The following is a 26,042-nucleotide window of genomic DNA, read 5'->3' as shown; positions in this document are numbered from 1 at the left end:
CAGAATATGGAGGTACAGTATGAGAGTTGTGGGGGCGTAGAGGAGACAGAATATGGAGGTACAGTATGAGAGGTGGGTGGTAGAGGAGACAGAATATGGAGGTACAGTATGAGAGGTGTGGGGGGAACAGAATATGGAGGTACAGTATGAGAGGTGTGGGGGGGGGGGGTAGAGGAGACAGAATATGGAGGTACAGTATGAGAGGTGTTGGGGGGTAGAGGGGACAGAATATGGAGGTACAGTATGAAACGTGTGGGGGGCGGGACAGAATATGGAGGTACAGTATGAGACATGTGGGGGGGGGGGACAGAATATGGAGGTACAGTATGAGAAGTGTGGGGGGGGGACAGAATATGGAGGTACAGTATGAGATGTGGGGGGACAGAATATGGAGGTACAGTATGAGAGGTGTTGGGGGGGTAGAGGAGACAGAATATGGAGGTACAGTATGAGACGTGTGGGGGTAGAGGAGACAATATGGAGGTACAGTATGAGATGTATGGGGGGACAGAATATGGAGGTACAGTATGGGAGTTGTGGGGGGGGTAGAGGAGACAGAATATGGAGGTACAGTATGAGAGGTTGGTGGTAGAGGAGACAGAATATGGAGGTACAGTATGAGAGGTGTGGGGGGGGAACAGAATATGGAGGTACAGTATGAGAGGTGTGGGGGGGGGTAGAGGAGACAGAATACGGAGGTACAGTATGAGAGGTGTTGGGGGGTAGAGGGGACAGAATATGGAGGTACAGTATGAGACGTGTGGGGGGGAAAGAATATGGAGGTACAGTATGAGATGTGGGGGGACAGAATATGTAGGTACAGTATGAGAGATGTTGGGGTGGGGGTAGAGGAGACAGAATATGGAGGTACAGTATGAGGTGTTGGGGGGTAGAGGAGACAATATGGAAGTACAGTATGAGACGTGTGGGGGTAGAGGAGACAATATGGAGGTACAGTATCAGAGGTGTTAGGGGGTAGAGGGGACAGAATACGGAGGTACAGTATGAGAGGTGTGGGGGGAAACAGAATATGGAGGTACAGTATGAGAAGTGTGGGGGGGGACAGAATATGGAGGTACAGTATGAGATGTGGGGGGACAGAATATGGAGGTACAGTATGAGAGATGTTGGGGTGGGGGTAGAGGAGACAGAATATGGAGGTACAGTATGAGAGGTGTTGGGGGGTAGAGGAGACAATATGGAAGTACAGTATGAGACGTGTGGGGGTAAAGGAGACAATATGGAGGTACAGTATGAGATGTATGGGGGGACAGAATATGGAGGTACAGTATGAGAGTTGTGGGGGCGTAGAGGAGACAGAATATGGAGGTACAGTATGAGAGGTGGGTGGTAGAGGAGACAGAATATGGAGGTACAGTATGAGAGGTGTGGGGGGAACAGAATATGGAGGTACAGTATGAGAGGTGTGGGGGGGTAGAGGAGACAGAATATGGAGGTACAGTATGAGAGGTGTTGGGGGGTAGAGGGGACAGAATATGGAGGTACAGTATGAAACTTGTGGGGGGGGACAGAATATGGAGGTACAGTATGAGAGGTGTTGGGGGGGTAGAGGAGACAGAATATGGAAGTACATTATGAGACGTGTGGGGGTAGAGGAGACAATATGGAGGTACAGTATGAGATGTATGGGGGGACAGAATATGGAGGTACAGTATGAGAGTTGTGGGGGGGGGGTAGAGGAGACAGAATATGGAGGTACAGTATGAGAGGTGGGTGGTAGAGGAGACAGAATATGGAGGTACAGTATGAGAGGTGTGGGGGGGAACAGAATATGGAGGTACAGTATGAGAGGTGTGGGGGGGGGGGTAGAGGAGACAGAATACGGAGGTACAGTATGAGAGGTGTTGGGGGGTAGAGGGGACAGAATATGGAGGTACAGTATGAGACGTGTGGGGTGGAAAGAATATGGAGGTACAGTATGAGATGTGGGGGGACACAATATGGAGGTACAGTATGAGAGATGTTGGGGGGGGTAGAGGAGACAGAATATGGAGGTACAGTATGAGGTGTTGGGGGGTAGAGGAGACAATATGGAAGTACAGTATGAGACGTGTGGGGGTAGAGGAGACAATATGGAGGTACAGTATGAGAGGTGTTGGGGGGTAGAGGGGACAGAATATGGAGGTACAGTATGAGACGTGTGGGGGGGGACAGAATATGGAGGTACAGTATGAGATGTGGGGGGACAGAATATGGAGGTACTGTATGAGAGGTGTTGGGGGGTAGAGGAGACAGAATATGGAGGTACAGTATGAGAGGTGTTGGGGGGTAGAGGAGACAATATGGAAGTACAGTATGAGACGTGTAGGGGTAGAGGAGACAATATGGAGGTACAGTATGAGATGTATGGGGGGACAGAATATGGAGGTACAGTATGAGAGTTGTGGGGGCGTAGAGGATACAGAATATGGAGGTACAGTATGAGAGGTGGGTGGTAGAGGAGACAGAATATGGAGGTACAGTATGAGAGGTGTGGGGGGAACAGAATATGGAGGTACAGTATGAGAGGTGTGGGGGGGGGTAGAGGAGACAGAATATGGAGGTACAGTATGAGAGGTGTGGGGGGAACAGAATATGGAGGTACAGTATGAGAGTTGTGGGGGGGTAGAGGAGACAGAATATGGAGGTACAGTATGAGAGGTGTGGGGGGAACAGAATATGGAGGTACAGTATGAGAGGTGTGGGGGGGGGGTAGAGGAGACAGAATATTGAGGTACAGTATGAGAGGTGTTGGGGGGTAGAGGGGACAGAATATGGAGGTACAGTATGAGACGTGTGGGGGGGACAGAATATGGAGGTACAGTATGAGATGTGGGGGGACAGAATATGGAGGTACAGTATGAGAGGTGTTGGGGGGGGGGGTAGAGGAGACAGAATATGGAGGTACAGTATGAGATGTGGGGGGGAACAGAATATGGAGGTACAGTATGAGATGTGTGGGGGGGTAGAGGAGACAGAATATGGAGGTACAGTATGAGATGTGTGGGGGGGTAGAGGAGACAGAATATGGAGGTACAGTATGAGACGTGTGGGGGGGGACAGAATATGGAGTTATCTTATGAGACGTGGGGGGGGGAGGTAGAGGAGACAGAATATGGAGGTACAGTATGAGAGTTGTGGGGAGGAACAGAATATGGAGGTACAGTATGAGAGGTGTGGTGGGATCAGAATATGGAGGTACAGTATGAGAGTTGTGGGGGGGGGTAGAGGAGACAGAATATGGAGGTACAGTATGAGACGTGTGGGGGGGACAGAATATGGAGGTACAGTATGAGAGGTGGGTGGTAGAGGAGACAGAATATGGAGGTACAGTATGAGACGTGTGGGGGGGACAGAATATGGAGGTACAGTATGAGATGTGGGGGGACAGAATATGGAGGTACTGTATGAGAGGTGTTGGGGGGGGGTAGAGGAGACAGAATATGGAGGTACAGTATGAGAGGTGTTGGGGGGTAGAGGAGACAATATGGAAGTACAGTATGAGACGTGTGGGGGTAGAGGAGACAATATGGAGGTACAGTATGAGATGTATGGGGGGACAGAATATGGAGGTACAGTATGAGAGTTGTGGGGGGTAGAGGAGACAGAATATGGAGGTACAGTATGAGAGGTGGGTGGTAGAGGAGACAGAATATGGAGGTACAGTATAAGAGGTGTGGGGGGGTACAGAATAAGAAGGTACAGTATGAGAGGTGTGGTGGGTGGTAGAGGAGACAGAATATGGAGGTACAGTATGAGAGGTGTGGGGGGAACAGAATATGGAGGCACAGTATGAGAGGTGTGGGGGGGGGGGGTAGAGGAGACAGAATATGGAGGTACAGTATGAGAGGTGTTGGGGGGTAGAGGAGACAATATGGAGGTACAGTATGAGATGTATGGGGGGACAGAATATGGAGGTACAGTATGAGAGTTGTGGGGGCGTAGAGGAGACAGAATATGGAGGTACAGTATGAGAGGTGGGTGGTAGAGGAGACAGAATATGGAGGTACAGTATGAGAGGTGTGGGGGGAACAGAATATGGAGGTACAGTATGAGAGTTGTGGGGGGGTAGAGGAGACAGAATATGGAGGTACAGTATGAGAGGTGGGTGGTAGAGGAGACAGAATATGGAGGTACAGTATGAGAGGTGTGGGGGGAACAGAATATGGAGGTACAGTATGAGAGGTGTGGGGGGGGGGGTAGAGGAGACAGAATATTGAGGTACAGTATGAGAGGTGTTGGGGGGTAGAGGGGACAGAATATGGAGGTACAGTATGAGACGTGTGGGGGGGGACAGAATATGGAGGTACAGTATGAGATGTGGGGGGACAGAATATGGAGGTACAGTATGAGAGGTGTTGGGGGGGGTAGAGGAGACAGAATATGGAGGTACAGTATGAGATGTGGGGGGGAACAGAATATGGAGGTACAGTATGAGACGTGTGGGGGGGAGAGGAGACAGAATATGGAGGTACAGTATGAGATGTGTGGGGGGGGTAGAGGAGACAGAATATGGAGGTACAGTATGAGACGTGTGGGGGGGGGGGGGACAGAATATGGAGTTACCTTATGAGACGTGGGGGGGGAGGTAGAGGAGACAGAATATGGAGGTACAGTATGAGAGTTGTGGGGAGGAACAGAATATGGAGGTACAGTATGAGAGGTGTGGGGGGATCAGAATATGGAGGTACAGTATGAGAGTTGTGGGGGGGGTAGAGGAGACAGAATATGGAGGTACAGTATGAGAGGTGGGTGGTAGAGGAGACAGAATATGGAGGTACAGTATGAGAGGTGTGGGGGGAACAGAATATGGAGGTACAGTATGAGAGGTGTGGGGGGTAGAGGAGACAGAATATGGAGGTACAGTATGAGAGGTGTTGGGGGGTAGAGGGGACAGAATATGGAGGTACAGTATGAAACATGTGGGGGGGGACAGAATATGGAGGTACAGTATGAGACGTGTGGGGGGACAGAATATGGAGGTACAGTATGAGATGTGGGGGGACAGAATATGGAGGTACAGTATGAGAGGTGTTGGGGGGGGGGGTAGAGGAGACAGAATATGGAGGTACAGTATGAGAGGTGTTGGGGGGGTAGAGGAGACAATATGGAAGTACAGTATGAGACGTGTGGGGGTAGAGGAGACAATATGGAGGTACAGTATGAGATGTATGGGGGGACAGAATATGGAGGTACAGTATGAGAGTTGTGGGGGGGTAGAGGAGACAGAATATGTAGGTACAGTATGAGAGGTGGGTGGTAGAGGAGACAGAATATAGAGGTACAGTATGAGAGGTGTGGGGGGGGGTAGAGGAGACAGAATACGGAGGTACAGTATGAGAGGTGTTGGGGGGTAGAGGGGACAGAATATGGAGGTACAGTATGAGACGTGTGGGGGGGGGAAAGAATATGGAAGTACAGTATGAGATGTGGGGGGACAGAATATGGAGGTACAGTATGAGAGATGTTGGGGGGGTAGAGGAGACAGAATATGGAGGTACAGTATGAGGTGTTGGGGGGTAGAGGAGACAATATGGAAGTACAGTATGAGACGTGTGGGGGTAGAGGAGACAATATGGAGGTACAGTATGAGATGTATGGGGGGACAGAATATGGAGGTACAGTATGAGACGTGTGGGGGTAGAGGGGACAGAATATGGAGGTACAGTATGAGATGTGTGGGGAGGGGTAGAGGAGACAGAATATGGAGGTACAGTATGAGATGTGGGGGGGAACAGAATATGGAGGTACAGTATGAGACGTGTGGGGGGGGAGAGGAGACAGAATATGGAGGTACAGTATGAGATGTGTGGGGGGGGGGTAGAGGAGACAGAATATGGAGGTACAGTATGAGACGTGTGGGGGGACGACAGAATATGGAGTTACCTTATGAGACGTGGGGGGGAGGTAGAGGAGCCAGAATATGGAGGTACAGTATGAGAGTTGTGGGGGGGAACAGAATATGGAGGTACAGTATGAGAGGTGTGGGGGGATCAGAATATGGAGGTACAGTATGAGAGTTGTGGGGGGTAGAGGAGACAGAATATGGAGGTACAGTATGAGAGGTGGGTGGTAGAGGAGACAGAATATGGAGGTACAGTATGAGAGGTGTGGGGGGAACAGAATATGGAGGCACAGTATGAGAGGTGTGGGGGGGTAGAGGAGACAGAATATGGAGGTACAGTATGAGAGGTGTTGGGGGGTAGAGGGGACAGAATATGGAGGTACAGTATGAAACGTGGGGGACGGACGACAGAATATGGAGGTACAGTATGAGATGTGGGGGGACAGAATATGGAGGTACAGTATGAGAGGTGTTGGGGGGGGGTAGAGGAGACAGAATATGGATGTACAGTATGAGAGGTGTTGGGGGGTAGATGAGACAATATGGAAGTACAGTATGAGACGTGTGGGGGTAGAGGAGACAATATGGAGGTACAGTATGAGATGTATGGGGGGACAGAATATGGAGGTACAGTATGAGAGTTGTGGAGGGATAGAGGAGACAGAATATGGAGGTACAGTATGAGAGGTGGGTGGTAGAGGAGACAGAATATGGAGGTACAGTATGAGAGGTGTGGGGGGAACAGAATATGGAGGTACAGTATGAGAGGTGTGGGGGGGGGGTAGAGGAGACAGAATATGGAGGTACAGTATGAGAGTTGGGGGGTAGAGGGGACAGAATATGGAGGTACAGTATGAGACGTGTGGGGGGACAGAATATGGAGGTACAGTATGAGATGTGGGGGGACAGAATATGGAGGTACAGTATGAGAGGTGTTGGGGGGGGGTAGAGGAGACAGAATATGGAGTTACAGTATGAGAGGTGTTGGGGGGTAGAGGAGACAATATGGAAGTACAGTATGAGACGTGTGGGGGTAGAGGAGACAATATGGAGGTACAGTATGAGATGTATGGGGGGACAGAATATGGAGGTACAGTATGAGAGTTGTGGGGGGAACAGAATATGGAGGTTCAGTATGAGAGGTGTGGGGGAAACAGAATATGGAGGTACAGTATGAGAGTTGTGGGGGGTAGAGGAGATAGAATATGGAGTTACAGTATGAGATGTGTTGGGGGGGTAGAGGGGACAGAATATGGAGGTACAGTATGAGACGTGTGGGGGGGGGAACAGAATATGGAGGTACAGTATGAGATTTGGGGGGACAGAATATGGAGGTACAGTATGAGAGGTGTTGGGGGGGGGGGTAGAGGAGACAGAATATGGAGGTACAGTATGAGAGGTGTTGGGGGGTAGAGGAGACAATATGGAAGTACAGTATGAGACGTGTGGGGGTACAGGAGACAATATGGAGGTACAGTATGAGATGTATGGGGGGACAGAATATGGAGGTACAGTATGAGAGTTGTGGGGGGGGGGGTAGAGGAGACAGAATATGGAGGTACAGTATGAGAGGTGGGTGGTAGAGGAGACAGACTATGGAGGTACAGTATGAGAGGTGTGGGTGGAACAGAATATGGAGGTACAGTATGAGAGTTGTGGGGGGGGGTAGAGGAGACAGAATATGGAGGTACAGTATGAGAGGTGGGTGGTAGAGGAGACAGAATATGGAGGTACAGTATGAGAGGTGTGGGGGGAACAGAATATGGAGGTACAGTATGAGAGGTGTGGGGAGGGGGTAGAGGAGACAGAATATTGAGGTACAGTATGAGAGGTGTTGGGGGGTAGAGGGGACAGAATATGGAGGTACAGTATGAGACATGTGAGGGGGGACAGAATATGGAGGTACAGTATGAGATGTGGGGGGACAGAATATGGAGGTACAGTATGAGAGGTGTTGGGGGGGGGTAGAGGAGACAGAATATGGAGGTACAGTATGAGAGGTGTTGGGGGGTAGAGGAGACAATATGGAAGTACAGTATGAGACGTGTGGGGTAGAGGAGACAATATGGAGGTACAGTATGAGATGTATGGGGGGACAGAATATGGAGGTACAGTATGAGAGTTGTGGGGGGTAGAGGAGACAGAATATGGAAGTACAGTATGAGAGGTGGGTGGTAGAGGAGACATAATATGGAGGTACAGTATGAGAGGTGTGGGGGGAACAGAATATGGAGGTACAGTATGAGAGGTTTGGGGGGGGGTAGAGGAGACAGAATATGGAGGTACAGTATGAGAGGTGTTGGGCGGTAGAGGGGACAGAATATGGAGGTACAGTATGAGACATGTGGGGGGACAGAATATGGAGGTACAGAATGAGAGGTGTCGGGGGGGGTAGAGGAGACAGAATATGGAGGTACAGTATGAGAGGTGTTGGGGGGTAGAGGAGACAATATGGAAGTACAGTATGAGACGTGTGGGGGTAGAGGAGACAATATGGAGGTACAGTATGAGATGTATGGGGGGACAGAATATGGAGGTACAGTATGAGACGTGTGGGGGTAGAGGGGACAGAATATGGAGGTACAGTATGAGATGTGGGGGGGGGGTAGAGGAGACAGAATATGGAGGTACAGTATGAGATGTGGGGGGAACAGAATATGGAGGTACAGTATGAGACGTGTGGGGGGGAGAGGAGACAGAATATGGAGGTACAGTATGAGATGTGTGGGGGGGGGGGTAGAGGAGACAGAATATGGAGGTACAGTATGAGACGTGTGGGGTGAGGACAGAATATGGAGGTACCGTATGAGACGTGGGGGGAGGTAGAGGAGACAGAATATGGAGGTACAGTATGAGATTTGGGGGGGGGGAACAGAATATGGAGGTACAGTATGAGACGTGTGGGGGGGGAGAGGAGACAGAATATGGAGGTACAGTATGAGACGTGTGGGGTGAGGACAGAATATGGAGGTACCGTATGAGACGTGGGGGGAGGTAGAGGAGACAGAATATGGAGGTACAGTATGAGATTTGGGGGGGGGGAACAGAATATGGAGGTACAGTATGAGACGTGTGGGGGGAGAGGAGACAGAATATGGAGGTACAGTATGAGATGTGTGGGGGGGGGTAGAGGAGACAGAATATGGAGGTACAGTATGAGACGTGTGGGGGGGGAGGACAGAATATGGAGGTACCGTATGAGACGTGGGGGGGAGGTAGAGGAGACAGAATATGGAGGTACAGTATGAGATGTGGGGGGGAACAGAATATGGAGGTACAGTATGAGACGTGTGGGGGGGGGAGAGGAGACAGAATATGGAGGTACAGTATTAGGGGGGGAGGGGCTGACAATATGGAGGTATAGAATGATAATCATGGGGTGCAGGACTAGAAGATTGCATTATCTATAGGTGGAGAACATGTCCTTGTGGGATATGTTCTCTAGTTATGGGTTGTCTGTTCATCTGTGGTGACCCCATTTTACCGATCCTGTTACGTCAGCACCTCCCCCACTGTCCCTACTTGGGATACATTACAGGCGGATGTCTCACCCCGGAGGGAATGTGGTAGTTGTGCAGCGTTATGTCCTTGGTCAGATGTCTCTGGACTGTGATCCCCACAGGATACAACCTGAAGACAACAGAGCAGAAGATGAAATACCTCAGTATCCAGTAAGGAAGCGCCATCTAGGGGTCACATTGTCATGAAACTGTTTTAGATCTTCTACATGTGACCTATGTCAGGGAGCTCCCTGCAAAGAGGCCGGGCCTTCCATGCAGAGTCTATGTAATATAATGCATGTAGTACAGAGCTTTCCCATTAGGCCACGTGTCTGATAAATCCTACATTTGGGGGGGATGATGATGACGCCGGGTGACATCACCTCTTCCATGCTCTATGGGGCCTCCGCTCTGCCCATAGGAGTTCATGGTGTCCGTATGGTTGAATATTACACACGGATGTTCATGGGCCCATTTATCACATACAGCGCCCATTTATCACATACAGCGCCCATTTACCACATACAGCACCCATTTACCACATACAGCGCCCATTTACCACATACAGTGCCCATTTACCACATACAGTGCCCATTTACCACATACAGCGCCCATTTACCACATACAGCGCCCATTTACCACATACAGCGCCCATTTACCACATACAGCGCCCATTCACCACATACAGCGCCCATTCACCACATACAGTGCCCATTTACCACATACAGCGCCCATTCACCACATACAGTGCCCATTTACCACATACAGCGCCCATTCACCACATACAGCACCCATTTACCACATACAGCGCCCATTTACCACATACAGTGCCCATTTACCACATACAGCGCCCATTTACCACATACAGTGCCCATTTACCACATACAGCGCCCATTTACCACATACAGCGCCCATTTACCACATACAGTGCCCATTTACTACATACAGCGCCCATTTACCACATACAGCGCCCATTCACCACACACAGCGCCCATTCATCACATACAGAGCCCATTTACCACATACAGCGCCCATTTACCACATACAGCACCCATTTACTACATACAGCACCCATTTACCACATACAGTGCCCATTTACCACATACAGCGCCCATTTACCACACACAGCGCCCATTTACCACATACAGCGCCCATTTACCACATACAGTGCCCATTTACCACATACAGTGCCCATTTACTACATACAGCGCCCATTTACCACATACAGCGCCCATTCACCAAATACAGTGCCCATTCACCACACACAGCGCCCATTCATCACATACAGCGCCCATTTACCACATACAGCGCCCATTTACCACATACAGCACCCATTTACTACATACAGCGCCCATTTACCACATACAGCGCCCATTTACCACATACAGTGCCCATTTACCACATACAGTGCCCATTTACTACATACAATGCCAAGAAACACACTGCATAATACACCGCACAGTGTGCCATAGCTTGTCAAGATAATGTACTACTGCCACATAGAGCCATACGGTTCCTGCAGAGTGCCTGAAGTGCTACATTATGTACAGTATCTACATTATATACAGTGCTACATTATATACAGTACATACATTATATACAGTGCTGCATTATATACAAAGCCTACAGTTCTACATTATATACAGTTCTACATTATATACAGTGCTACATTATATACAGTGCTACATTATATACAGTATCTAAATTATATACAGTTCTACATTATATACAGTGCTACATTATATACAGTGCTGCATTATATACAGTATCTAAATTATATACAGTTCTACATTATATACAGTGCTGCATTATATACAGTATCTACATTATATACAAAGCCTACATTATATACAGTGCGACATTATATACATTACCTACATTATATACAAAGCCTACAGTTCTACATTATATACAGTTCTACATTATATACAGTGCTGCATTATATACAAAGCCTGCATTATATACAGTGCTGCATTATATACAGTATCTACATTATCTACAGTGCCACATTATATACAGGATCTACATTATATACAGTGCCTACATTACCTACATTATATACAGTGCTACATTATATACAGTGCTGCATTATATACAGTATCTACATTATATACAGTGCTGCATTATATACAGTATCTACATTATATACAGTGCTGCATTATATACAAAGCCTGCATTATATACAGTGCTGCATTATATACAGTATCTACATTATCTACAGTGCCACATTATATACAGGATCTACATTATATACAGTGCTACATTATATACAGTGCTGCATTATATACAGTATCTACATTATATACAGTGCTGCATTATATACCGTGCTGCATTATATACAGTATCTACATTATATACAGTGCTGCATTATATACCGTGCTGCATTATATACAGTATCTACATTATCTACAGTGCCACATTATATACAGTATCTACATTATCTACAGTGCCACATTATATACAGGATCTACATTATATACAGTGTCTACATTACCTACATTATATACAGTGCTACATTATATACAGTGCTGCATTATATACAGTATCTACATTATATACAGTGCTGCATTATATACAAAGCCTGCATTATATACCGTGCTGCATTATATTACAGTGCTGCATTATATACATTGCCTACATTATCTACAGTGCTACATTATCTACAGTGCCACATTATATACAGGATCTACATTATATACAGGGTCTACATTATATACAGTGTCTACATTACCTACATTATATACAGTGCTGCATTATATACAGTATCTACATTATATACAGTGCTACATTATATACAGTGCTACATTATATACAGTATCTACATTATATACAGTGTCTACATTATATACAGTGCTACATTATATACAAAGCCTACATTATATACAGTGCCTACATGATCTACAGTGCTACAATATATACAGTGCTGCATTATATACAGTATCTACATTATATACAGTGCTGCATTATATACAGTATCTACATTATATACAGTGTCTACATTATATACAGTGCTACATTATATACAGTGCCATCATTATCTACAGTGCTACATTATATACAAAGCCTAAATTATATACAGTGCCTACATGATCTACAGTGCTACAATATATACAGTGCTACATTATATACAGTGCCTACATTATATACAGTGCTACATTATATACAGTGCCTACATTATATACATTGCCTATACTATATACAGTACCTACATTATATACAGTGCTATATTATACACAGTGCTACGTTATATACAGTATCTACATTATATACAGTATCTACATTATATACATTGCCTACATGATATACAGTGCTACATTATATACAGTGCCTACATTATCTACAGTGCTACATTATATACAAAGCCTACATTATATACAGTGCCTACATGATCTACAGTGCTACAATATATACAGTGCTACATTATATACAGTGCCTACATTATATACAGTGCCTACATTATATACAGTGCTACATTATATACATTGCCTACATTATATACATTGCCTATACTACATACAGTACCTACATTATATACAGTGCTACATTATATACAGTGCCTACATTATATACAGTGCCTACATTATATACATTGCCTACATTATATACAGTGCCTACACTATATACAGTGCCTACATTATCTGCAGTGCTACTGTAAAGGATCTGCCAGGCACAGCGGGGTTAACGCCCATAGGTAATCAGTCTGCACCTGAGTCTATGTCTCTGAGACTGACTCCAGCTTCCACCACTCAGGATGGCAGGCTTAGGAGTGGGAGAGCCTATCGCAGCCTGGTCAGACTCAGCTAGCTCCCGCCCTCTGTTTTTTATACCTGCCTTTCCTGTTCCTCCTTTGCTTGTGATTCTTCTCGTGTGGTTTCCTGGCCCAGCTACAGCTTCTGACTATTTGATCCTGCTCCATACTGACCCTGGCTTACTGACTACTCTCCTGCTCTGCGTTTGGTACCTTGTGCACTCCTGGTTTTGACTCGGCTCGTTCACCATTCTTGTTGCTCACGGTGTTGCCGTGGGCAACTGCCCCATTTCCCTTAGCTTTGTGTACCCTTGTCTGTTTGTCTCGTGCACTTACTGAGCGTAGGGACCGCCGCCCAGTTGTACCCCGTCGCCTAGGGCGGGTCGTTGCAAGTAGGCAGGGACAGAGTGGCGGGTAGATTAGGGCTCACTTGACCGTTTCCCTACCCCTATCATTACAGCTCCATTATATACAAAGTCTACATTATATACAGTACTGCATTATATACACTGCCTACATTATATACAGTGCTACATTATCTACAGTGCCACATTATATACAGGATCTACATTATATACAGTGTCTACATTACCTACATTATATACAGTGCTACATTATATACAGTGATACATTATATACAGTATCTACATTATATACATTGCCTACATGATATACAGTGCTACATTATATACAGTGCCTACATTATATACAGTGCTACATTATATACAAAGCCTACATTATATACAGTGCTATATTATATACAAAGCCTACATCATATACAGTGCTACAATATATACAGTGCCTACATTATATACAGTGCTACATTATATACAGTGCCTACATTATATACAGTGCTACATTATATACAGTGCTACATTATATACATTGCCTATACTATATACAGTACCTACATTATATACAGTGCTACATTATATACAGTACCTACATTATATACATTGCCTACATTATATACAGTGCCTACATTATACACAGTTCTACATTATATACAGTACCTACAGTGTTACATTATATACCCTGTATCTCAGGACAGTTGCATAACAGTCCTGGTCCCTGTATCTCCGCACAGTCATATAATAGTCCTGGAACCTGTACCTCCGCACAGTCATATAATAGTCCTGGACCCTGTATCTCAGGACAGTCATATAATAGTCCTGGTCCCTGTATCTCAGCACAGTCATATAATAGTCCTGGACCCTGTATCTCAGCACAGTCATATAATAGTCCTGGACCCTGTATCTCAGCACAGTCATATAATAGTCGTGGACCCTGTATCTCAGGACAGTCATATAATAGTCCTGGATCCTGTATCTCAGCACAGTCATATAATAGTCCTGGTCCCTGTATCTCAGCACAGTCATATAATAGTCCTGGTCCCTGTATCTCAGCACAGTCATATAATAGTCCTGGTCCCTGTATCTTAGCACAGTCATATAATAGTCCTGGTCCCTGTATCTCAGCACAGTCATATAATAGTCCTGGTCCCTGTATCTTAGCACAGTCATATAATAGTCCTGGACCCTGTATCTCAGAATAGTTATATAATAGTCCTGGTCCCTGTATCTCAGCACAGTCATATCATAGTGGAGCAGGTAATTATCTCCGCAGCCTGATTATGGAATCGTGTGGACTAACAGACTAATAAGGGTCATTACACGGCCGGTGGGTCGGACTTGAACTCGTAGCCCCCTAGACAGAGAAACCTTTCATAGATACGGCATTTACAAGAAATAGTTAAAGTGTTTACAAATGATAAAGTCCCGCAGTCGTTTTCCCGGCAGGCGTGCTGTATATAGTCCAATATTTACTGCTATTTACAAGGACTATTGTGGGACTGATGCTCTGTAGAGACCCAGCAATATCTCATGCCAGGCCGGGTTAGACGCTAATTTGGCACTTTACCACTGAGCAGGCGTTACTTTGTGTTATCCGGTCCCAAATGATGATATTTAGTGCCTGGGGCTTCCCCCGCGGTGGTTTTGTGCCTCACGTTTGGGTATTTTAACAGTCGATGAGTCTCCATTACTTAGAGGGATCCGCTAATCATAATATTCAGCGTGTGAGGTCCCACATTGTCGCTCTGCTGGGGGTAGTTATAAAAACGCCACGCCGTGCACTTCTTACGCCACAACTCAGTCGCTCTCACACGTTACGACCTCTCGCATTTGTTTCATAATGAACCGCACGAGCGTCAGACAGCGGTACAATCGTTTATCAAGCAGCCGCCGTCATTTCTTACATAGTCTGAAGCCCGGTTAGGGACCTCCCCCACTACTCATAGCGGTCTTCAGGACACACCGGTAATGTCCCCAGCGGTTTCGTAGAGTGATAGGCAGGATTTACATAGAAAGTTGGTGCAGCACACGGACAGACATTCATTTTCTATATCTCGGCATATGGAGAGTCTGGATAAAGTGGGTGCAATATCCCCCACTGGTCCTCAGGACCGACCACGTCAGCACAGCAAGGACCTCGGCCATCCTTCAGTCCCTCCAAATGACTTGACCGTTTATTATGTCTCCTTTCATGCCATGAGGCCCTTGTTCCCTACCAGCCTGAACTCAGTACTTCGCCATCGCTGCTCGCCACCCGCACCCAGTCACATCCCGCCGGAGGGAACAGATAAATAAGACATCGCTGCTCGCCACCCGCACCCAGTCACATCCCGCCGGAGAGAACAGATAAATGAGACATCGCTGCTCGCCACCCGCACCCAGTCACATCCCGCCGGAGGGAACAGATAAATGAGACATCGCTGCTCGCCGCCCGCACCCAGTCACATTCCGCCGGAGGGAACAGATAAATGAGACATCGCTGCTCGCCGCCCGCACCCTGTCACATCCCGCCGGAGGGAACAGATAAATGAGGCATAGCTGCTCGCCGCCTGCACCCAGTCACATCCCGCCGGAGGGAACAGATAAATGAGACATCGCTGCTCGCCGCCTGCACCCAGTCACATCCCGCCGGAGGGAACAGATAAATGAGACATCGCTGCTCGCCGCCCGCACCCAGTCACATTCCGCCGGAGGGAACAGATAAATGAGACATCGCTGCTCGCCGCCCGCACCCTGTCACATCCCGCCGGAGGGAACAGATAAATGAGGCATCGCTGCTCGCCGCCTGCACCCAGTCACATCCCGCCGGAGGGAACAGATAAATGAGACATCGCTGCTCGCCGCCTGCACCCAGTCACATCCCGCCGGAGGGAACAGATAAATGAGGCATCGCTGCTCGCCGCCCGCACCCAGTCACATCCAGCCGGAGGGAACAGATAAATGAGACATCGCTGCTCGCCGCCCGCACCCAGTCACATTCCGCCGGAGGGAACAGATAAATGAGACATCGCTGCTCGCCGCCCGCACCCTGTCACATCCCGCCGGAGGGAACAGATAAATGAGGCATCGCTGCTCGCCGCCTGCACCCAGTCACATTCCGCCGGAGGGAACAGATAAATGAGACATCGCTGCTCGCCGCCCGCACCCAGTCACATTCCGCCGGAGGGAACAGATAAATGAGACATCGCTGCTCGCCGCCCGCACCCTGTCACATCCCGCCGGAGGGAACAGATAAATGAGGCATCGCTGCTCGCCGCCTGCACCCAGTCACATTCCGCCGGAGGGAACAGATAAATGAGACATCGCTGCTCGCCGCCTGCACCCAGTCACATCCCGCCGGAGGGAACAGATAAATGAGGCATCGCTGCTCGCCGCCCGCACCCAGTCACATCCAGCCGGAGAGAACAGATAAATGAGGCATCGCTGCTCGCCGCCCGCACCCACTCACATCCCGCCGGAGGGAAGAGATAAATGAGACATCGCTGCTCGCCACCCGCACCCAGTCACATCCCGCCGGAGGGAACAGATAAATGAGACATCGCTGCTCGCCACCCGCACCCAGTCACATCCCGCCGGAGGGAACAGATAAATGAGGCATCGCTGCTCGCCGGCCGCACCCAGTCACATCCCGCCGGAGGGAACATATAAATGAGGCATCGCTGCTCGCCGCCTGCACCCAGTCACATCCAGCCGGAGAGAACAGATAAATGAGACATCGCTGCTCGCCGCCCGCACCCTGACACATCCCGCCGGAGGGAACAGATAAATGAGACATCGCTGCTCGCCGCCCGCACCCTGACACATCCCGCCGGAGGGAACAGATAAATGAGGCATCGCTGCTCGCCGTCCGCACCCAGTCACATCCCGCCGGAGGGAACAGATAAATGAGACATTGCTGCTCGCCACCCGCACCCAGTCACATCCCGCCGGAGGGAAGAGATAAATGAGACATCGCTGCTCGCCACCCGCACCCAGTCACATCCTGCCGGAGGGAACAGATAAATGAGGCATCGCTGCTCGCCGCCCGCACCCAGTCACATCCAGCCGGAGAGAACAGATAAATGAGACATCGCTGCTCGCCGCCCGCACCCAGTCACATCCCGCCGGAGGGAACAGATAAATGAGGCATCGCTGCTCGCCGCCCGCACCCAGTCACATCCAGCCGGAGAGAACAGATAAATGAGACATCGCTGCTCACCGCCCGCACCCAGTCACATCCCGCCGGAGGGAACAGATAAATGAGGCATCGCTGCTCGCCACCCGCACCCAGTCACATCCCGCCGGAGAGAACAGATAAATGAGGCATCGCTGCTCGCCACCCGCACCCAGTCACATCCCGCCGGAGGGAACAGATAAATGAGGCATCGCTGCTCGCCGCCCGCACCCAGTCACATCCAGCCGGAGAGAACAGATAAATGAGGCATCGCTGCTCGCCGCCCGCACCCAGTCACATCCCGCCAGAGGGAACAGATAAATGAGGCATCGCTGCTCGCCGCCCGCACCCAGTCACATCCAGCCGGAGAGAACAGATAAATAAGACATCGCTGCTCGCCGCCCGCACCCAGTCACATTCCGCCGGAGGGAACAGATAAATGAGACATCGCTGCTCGCCACCCGCACCCAGTCACATCCCGCCGGAGGGAACAGATAAATGAGACATCGCTGCTCGCCGCCCGCACCCAGTCACATTCCGCCGGAGGGAACAGATAAATGAGACATCGCTGCTCGCCACCCGCACCCAGTCACATCCCGCCGGAGGGAACAGATAAATGAGACATCGCTGCTCGCCGCCCGCACCCTGACACATCCCGCCGGAGGGAACAGATAAATGAGACATCGCTGCTCGCCGCCCGCACCCTGACACATCCCGCCGGAGGGAAGAGATAAATGAGGCATCGCTGCTCGCCGGCCGCACCCAGTCACATCCCGCCGGAGGGAACAGATAAATGAGACATCGCTGCTCGCCACCCGCACCCAGTCACATCCCGCCGGAGGGAACAGATAAATGAGACATCGCTGCTCGCCGCCCGCACCCTGACACATCCCGCCGGAGGGAACAGATAAATGAGACATCGCTGCTCGCCGCCCGCACCCTGACACATCCCGCCGGAGGGAAGAGATAAATGAGGCATCGCTGCTCGCCGGCCGCACCCAGTCACATCCCGCCGGAGGGAAGAGATAAATGAGGCATCGCTGCTCGCCGCCCGCACCCAGTCACATCCCGCCGGAGGGAAGAGATAAATGAGGCATCGCTGCTCGCCGGCCGCACCCAGTCACATCCTGCCGGAGGGAAGAGATAAATGAGACATCGCTGCTCGCCGCCCGCACCCTGTCACATCCCGCCGGAGAGAACAGATAAATGAGGTATCGCTGCTCGCCGTCCGCACCCAGTCACATCCCGCCGGAGGGAACAGATAAATGAGACATTGCTGCTCGCCACCCGCACCCAGTCACATCCCGCCGGAGGGAAGAGATAAATGAGACATCGCTGCTCGCCGTCCGCACCCAGTCACATCCCGCCGGAGGGAAGAGATAAATGAGACATCGCTGCTCGCCACCCGCACCCAGTCACATCCTGCCGGAGGGAACAGATAAATGAGGCATCGCTGCTCGCCGCCCGCACCCAGTCACATCCCGCCGGAGGGAACATATAAATGAGACATCGCTGCTCGCCGCCTGCACCCAGTCACATCCCGCCGGAGGGAACAGATAAATGAGACATCGCTGCTCGCCGCCCGCACCCAGTCACATCCCGCCGGAGGGAAGAGATAAATGAGGCATCGCTGCTCGCCGCCCGCACCCAGTCACATCCAGCCGGAGAGAACAGATAAATGAGGCATCGCTGCTCGCCGCCCGCACCCAGTCACATCCAGCCGGAGAGAACAGATAAATAAGACATCGCTGCTCGCCGCCCGCACCCAGTCACATTCCGCCGGAGGGAACAGATAAATGAGACATCGCTGCTCGCCGCCCGCACCCTGTCACATCCCACCGGAGGGAACAGATAAATGAGACATCGCTGCTCGCCGCCCGCACCCTGTCACATCCTGCCGGAGGGAACAGATAAATGAGGCATCGCTGCTCGCCACCCGCACCCAGTCACATCCCGCCGGAGGGAACAGATAAATGAGACATCGCTGCTCGCCGCCCGCACCCTGACACATCCCGCCGGAGGGAACAGATAAATGAGACATCGCTGCTCGCCGCCCGCACCCTGACACATCCCGCCGGAGGGAAGAGATAAATGAGGCATCGCTGCTCGCCGGCCGCACCCAGTCACATCCCGCCGGAGGGAAGAGATAAATGAGGCATCGCTGCTCGCCGCCTGCACCCAGTCACATCCTGCCGGAGGGAAGAGATAAATGAGACATCGCTGCTCGCCGCCTGCACCCAGTCACATCCTGCCGGAGGGAAGAGATAAATGAGACATCGCTGCTCGCCGCCTGCACCCAGTCACATCCTGCCGGAGGGAAGAGATAAATGAGACATCGCTGCTCGCCGCCTGCACCCGGTCACATCCCGCCGGAGGGAAGAGATAAATGAGGCATCGCTGCTCGCCGGCCGCACCCAGTCACATCCTGCCAGAGGGAACAGATAAATAAGACATCGCTGCTCGCCGCCCGCACCCAGTCACATCCCGCCGGAGGGAACAGATAAATGAGACATCGCTGCTCACCGCCCGCACCCAGTCACATCCCGCCGGAGGGAACAGATAAATGAGACATCGCTGCTCGCTACCCGCACCCAGTCACATCCCGCCGGAGGGAACATATAAATGAGACATCGCTGCTCGCCGCCCGCACCCAGTCACATCCCGCCGGAGAGAACAGATAAATGAGACATCGCTGCTCGCCGCCCGCACCCTGTCACATCCTGCTGGAGGGAACAGATAAAAGAGGCATCGCTGCTCGCCGCCCGCACCCAGTCACATCCCGCCGGAGAGAACAGATAAATGAGACATCGCTGCTCGCCGCCCGCACCCTGTCACATCCTGCTGGAGGGAACAGATAAAAGAGGCATCGCTGCTCGCCGCCCGCACCCAGTCACATCCTGCCGGAGGGAACAGATAAATAAGACATCGCTGCTCGCCGCCCGCACCCAGTCACATCCTGCCGGAGGGAACAGATAAATGAGACATCGCTGCTCGCCACCCGCACCCAGTCACATCCCGCCGGAGAGAACAGATAAATGAGACATCGCTGCTCGCCGCCCGCACCCAGTCACATCCCGCCGGAGAGAACAGATAAATGAGACATCGCTGCTCGCCACCCGCACCCTGTCACATCCCGCCGGAGGGAACAGATAAATGAGACATCGCTGCTCGCCACCCGCACCCAGTCACATCCCGCCAGAGAGAACAGATAAATGAGACATCGCTGCTCGCCGCCCGCACCCAGTCACATCCTGCCGGAGGGAACAGATAAATAAGACATCGCTGCTCGCCACCCGCACCCAGTCACATCCCGCCGGAGGGAACAGATAAATGAGACATCGCTGCTCGCCGCCCGCACCCAGTCACATCCAGCCGGAGAGAACAGATAAATGAGACATCGCTGCTCGCCGCCCGCACCCAGTCACATCCTGCCGGAGGGAAGAGATAAATGAGGCATCGCTGCTCGCCGTCCGCACCCAGTCACATCCTGCCGGAGGGAAGAGATAAATGAGACATCGCTGCTCTCCGCCCGCACCCAGTCACATCCTGCCGGAGGGAAGAGATAAATGAGGCATCGCTGCTCGCCGGCCGCACCCAGTCACATCCCGCCGGAGAGAACAGATAAATGAGACATCGCTGCTCGCCGCCCGCACCCAGTCACATCCCGCCGGAGGGAAGAGATAAATGAGACATCGCTGCTCGCCGCCCGCACCCAGTCACATCCTGCCGGAGGGAACAGATAAATAAGACATCGCTGCTCGCCGCCCGCACCCAGTCACATCCCGCCGGAGGGAACAGATAAATGAGACATCGCTGCTCGCCGCCCGCACCCAGTCACATCCTGCTGGAGGGAACAGATAAAAGAGGCATCGCTGCTCGCCGGCCGCACCCAGTCACATCCCGCCGGAGGGAAGAGATAAATGAGACATCGCTGCTCGCCGCCTGCACCCTGTCACATCCTGCCGGAGGGAAGAGATAAATGAGGCATCGCTGCTCGCCACCCGCACCCAGTCACATCCCGCCGGAGGGAACAGATAAATGAGACATTGCTGCTCGCCACCCGCACCCAGTCACATCCCGCCGGAGGGAAGAGATAAATGAGGCATCGCTGCTCGCCGCCCGCACCCAGTCACATCCCGCCGGAGGGAAGAGATAAATGAGGCATCGCTGCTCGCCGGCCGCACCCAGTCACATCCCGCCAGAGGGAAGAGATAAATGAGGCATCGCTGCTCGCCGCCCGCACCCAGTCACATCCCGCCGGAGGGAACAGATAAATGAGACATCGCTGCTCGCCGCCCGCACCCAGTCACATCCTGCTGGAGGGAACAGATAAAAGAGGCATCGCTGCTCGCCGGCCGCACCCAGTCACATCCCGCCGGAGGGAAGAGATAAATGAGACATCGCTGCTCGCCGCCTGCACCCTGTCACATCCTGCCGGAGGGAAGAGATAAAAGAGGCATCGCTGCTCGCCGGCCGCACCCAGTCACATCCCGCCGGAGGGAAGAGATAAATGAGACATCGCTGCTCGCCGCCTGCACCCTGTCACATCCTGCCGGAGGGAAGAGATAAATGAGGCATCGCTGCTCGCCGGCCGCACCCAGTCACATCCTGCCGGAGGGAAGAGATAAATGAGACATCGCTGCTCGCCGCCCGCACCCAGTCACATCCCGCCGGAGGGAAGAGATAAATGAGGCATCGCTGCTCGCCGGCCGCACCCAGTCACATCCCGCCGGAGGGAAGAGATAAATGAGACATCGCTGCTCGCCGGCCGCACCCAGTCACATCCCGCCGGAGGGAACAGATAAATGAGACATCGCTGCTCACCGCCCGCACCCAGTCACATCCCGCCGGAGGGAACAGATAAATGAGACATCGCTGCTCACCGCCCGCACCCAGTCACATCCCGCCGGAGGGAACAGATAAATGAGACATCGCTGCTCGCCACCCGCACCCAGTCACATCCCGCCGGAGGGAAGAGATAAATGAGACATCGCTGCTCACCGCCCGCACCCAGTCACATCCCGCCGGAGGGAACAGATAAATGAGACATCGCTGCTCGCCACCCGCACCCAGTCACATCCCGCCGGAGGGAAGAGATAAATGAGGCATCGCTGCTCGCTGCCCGCACCCAGTCACATCCTGCTGGAGGGAACAGATAAAAGAGACATCGCTGCTCGCCGCCCGCACCCAGTCACATCCCGCCGGAGGGAACAGATAAATGAGACATCGCTGCTCGCTGCCCGCACCCTGTCACATCCTGCTGGAGGGAACAGATAAGAGAGGCATCGCTGCTCGCCGCCCGCACCCAGTCACATCCCGCCGGAGGGAACAGATAAATGAGACATCGCTGCTCGCCACCCGCACCCAGTCACATCCTGCCGGAGGGAACAGATAAATAAGACATCGCTGCTCGCCGCCCGCACCCAATCACATCCCGCCGGAGGGAACAGATAAATGAGACATCGCTGCTCGCCGGCCGCACCCAGTCACATCCCGCCGGAGGGAAGAGATAAATGAGACATCGCTGCTCGCCACCCGCACCCAGTCACATCCCGCCGGAGGGAACAGATAAATGAGACATCGCTGCTCGCCGCCCGCACCCAGTCACATCCCGCCGGAGGGAACAGATAAATGAGACATCGCTGCTCGCCGCCCGCACCCAGTCACATCCCGCCGGAGGGAACAGATAAATGAGACATCGCTGCTCGCCGCCCGCACCCAGTCACATCCCGCCGGAGGGAACAGATAAATGAGACATCGCTGCTCGCCGCCCGCACCCACTCACATCCCGCCGGAGGGAACAGATAAATAAGACATCGCTGCTCGCCGCCCGCACCCAGTCACATCCCGCCGGAGGGAACAGAAAAATGAGACATCGCTGCTCGCCGCCCGCACCCAGTCACATCCCGCCGGAGAGAAGAGATAAATGAGACATCGCTGCTCGCCGCCCGCACCCTGACACATCCAGCCGGAGAGAACAGATAAATGAGACATCGCTGCTCGCCGCCCGCACCCAGTCACATCCCGCCGGAGGGAACAGATAAATGAGACATCGCTGCTCGCCGCCCGCACCCAGTCACATCCCGCCGGAGGGAACAGATAAATGAGACATCGCTGTTCGCCGCCCGCACCCAGTCACATCCCGCCGGAGAGAAGAGATAAATGAGACATCGCTGCTCGCCGCCCGCACCCTGACACATCCAGCCGGAGAGAACAGATAAATGAGACATCGCTGCTCACCGCCCGCACCCAGTCACATCCCGCCGGAGAGAACAGATAAATGAGACATCGCTGCTCGCCGCCCGCACCCAGTCACATCCTGCTGGAGGGAACAGAAAAATTAGACATCGCTGTTCGCCGCCCGCACCCAGTCACATCCTGCCGGAGAGAACAGATAAATGAGGCATCGCTGCTCGCCCATACTATAATATGTATATAAAGATTATTAACTGTTTCACTATCATCCTATAATATGTAAATAACGATTATTAACCATTTCACTATCATCCTATAATATGTAAATAACGATTATTAACTGTTTCACTATCATCCTATAATATGTAAATAACGATTATTAACTGTTTCACTATCATCCTATAATATGTAAATAACGATTATTAACTGTTTCACTATCATCCTATAATATGTATATAAAGATTATTAACTGTTTCACTATCATCCTATAATATGTATATAACGATTATTAACTGTTTCACTATCATCCTATAATATGTATATAACGATTATTAACCATTTCACTATCATCCTATAATATGTATATAAAGATTATCAACTGTTTCACTATCATCCTATAATATGTATATAAAGATTATTAACTGTTTCACTATCATCCTATAATATGTATATAACGATTATTAACCGTTTCACTATCATCCTATAATATGTATATAACGATTATTAACCGTTTCACTATCATCCTATAATATGTATATAAAGATTATTAACTGTTTCACTATCATCCTATAATATGTATATAAAGATTATTAACCGTTTCACTATCATCCTATAATATGTATATAAAGATTATTAACCGTTTCACTATCATCCTATAATATGTATATAAAGATTATTAACTGTTTCACTATCATCCTATAATATGTATATAAAGATTATTAACCGTTTCACTATCATCCTATAATATGTATATAACGATTATTAACCATTTCACTATCATCCTATAATATGTATATAAAGATTATTAACCATTTCACTATCATCCTATAATATGTATATAAAGATTATTAACTGTTTCACTGTCATCCTATAATATGTATATAAAGATTATTAACTGTTTCACTATCATCCTATAATATGTATATAAAGATTATTAACTATTCACTATCATCCTATAATATGTATATAACGATTATTAACCGTTTCACTATCATCCTATAATATGTATATAAAGATTATTAACTGTTTCACTATCATCCTATAATATGTATATAACGATTATTAACTGTTTCACTATCATCCTATAATATGTATATAAAGATTATTAACTGTTTCACTATCATCCTATAATATGTAAATAACGATTATTAACTGTTTCACTAACATCCTATAATATGTATATAACGATTATTAACCATTTCACTATCATCCTATAATATGTATATAAAGATTATTAACCATTTCACTATCATCCTATAATATGTATATAAAGATTATTAACCATTTCACTATCATCCTATAATATGTATATAACGATTATTAACTGTTTCACTATCATCCTATAATATGTATATAAAGATTATTAACCGTTCACTGTCATCCTATAATATGTATATAAAGATTATTAACCGTTTCACTATCATCCTATAATATGTATATAACGATTATTAACTGTTTCACTATCATCCTATAATATGTATATAAAGATTATTAACCGTTCACTATCATCCTATAATATGTATATAACGATTATTAACCATTTCACTATCATCCTATAATATGTATATAAAGATTATTAACCGTTTCACTATCATCCTATAATATGTATATAAAGATTATTAACCATTTCACTATCATCCTATAATATGTATATAAAGATTATTAACCGTTTCACTATCATCCTATAATATGTATATAAAGATTATTAACCGTTTCACTATCATCCTATAATATGTATATAAAGATTATTAACTATTTCACTATCATCCTATAATATGTATATAAAGATTATTAACTGTTTCACTATCATCCTATAATATGTATATAAAGATTATTAACTGTTTCACTATCATCCTATAATATGTATATAACGATTATCAACCATTTCACTATCATCCTCTAATATGTATATAAAGATTATTAACTGTTCACTGTCATCCTATAATATGTATATAACGATTATTAACTGTTCACTGTCATCCTATAATATGTATATAAAGATTATTAACTGTTTCACTATCATCCTATA

General features: G+C 49.4%; 1 protein-coding gene across 1 annotated transcript in view; it reads right to left on the bottom strand.

Annotated features, from left to right (window-relative positions):
- Positions 1-26,042, bottom strand: part of LOC142696308 (cytochrome P450 11B, mitochondrial-like) — a 95,389-nt gene that overhangs the window by 22,885 nt on the left and 46,462 nt on the right. Inside the window, exon 7 of the mRNA XM_075847638.1 lies at positions 9,397-9,475. Within this exon, the coding sequence (XP_075703753.1) occupies positions 9,397-9,475 (79 nt within the window). The remainder of the gene's footprint in view (positions 1-9,396; positions 9,476-26,042) is intronic.

The sequence above is a fragment of the Rhinoderma darwinii genome (assembly GCF_050947455.1).
Source record: "Rhinoderma darwinii isolate aRhiDar2 chromosome 5 unlocalized genomic scaffold, aRhiDar2.hap1 SUPER_5_unloc_53, whole genome shotgun sequence".
Classification (NCBI taxonomy): Eukaryota; Metazoa; Chordata; class Amphibia; order Anura; family Rhinodermatidae; genus Rhinoderma; species Rhinoderma darwinii.
The sequence above is the reverse complement of the archived record's forward strand: the minus strand, read 5'-3'. Positions and strand labels throughout refer to the sequence as shown.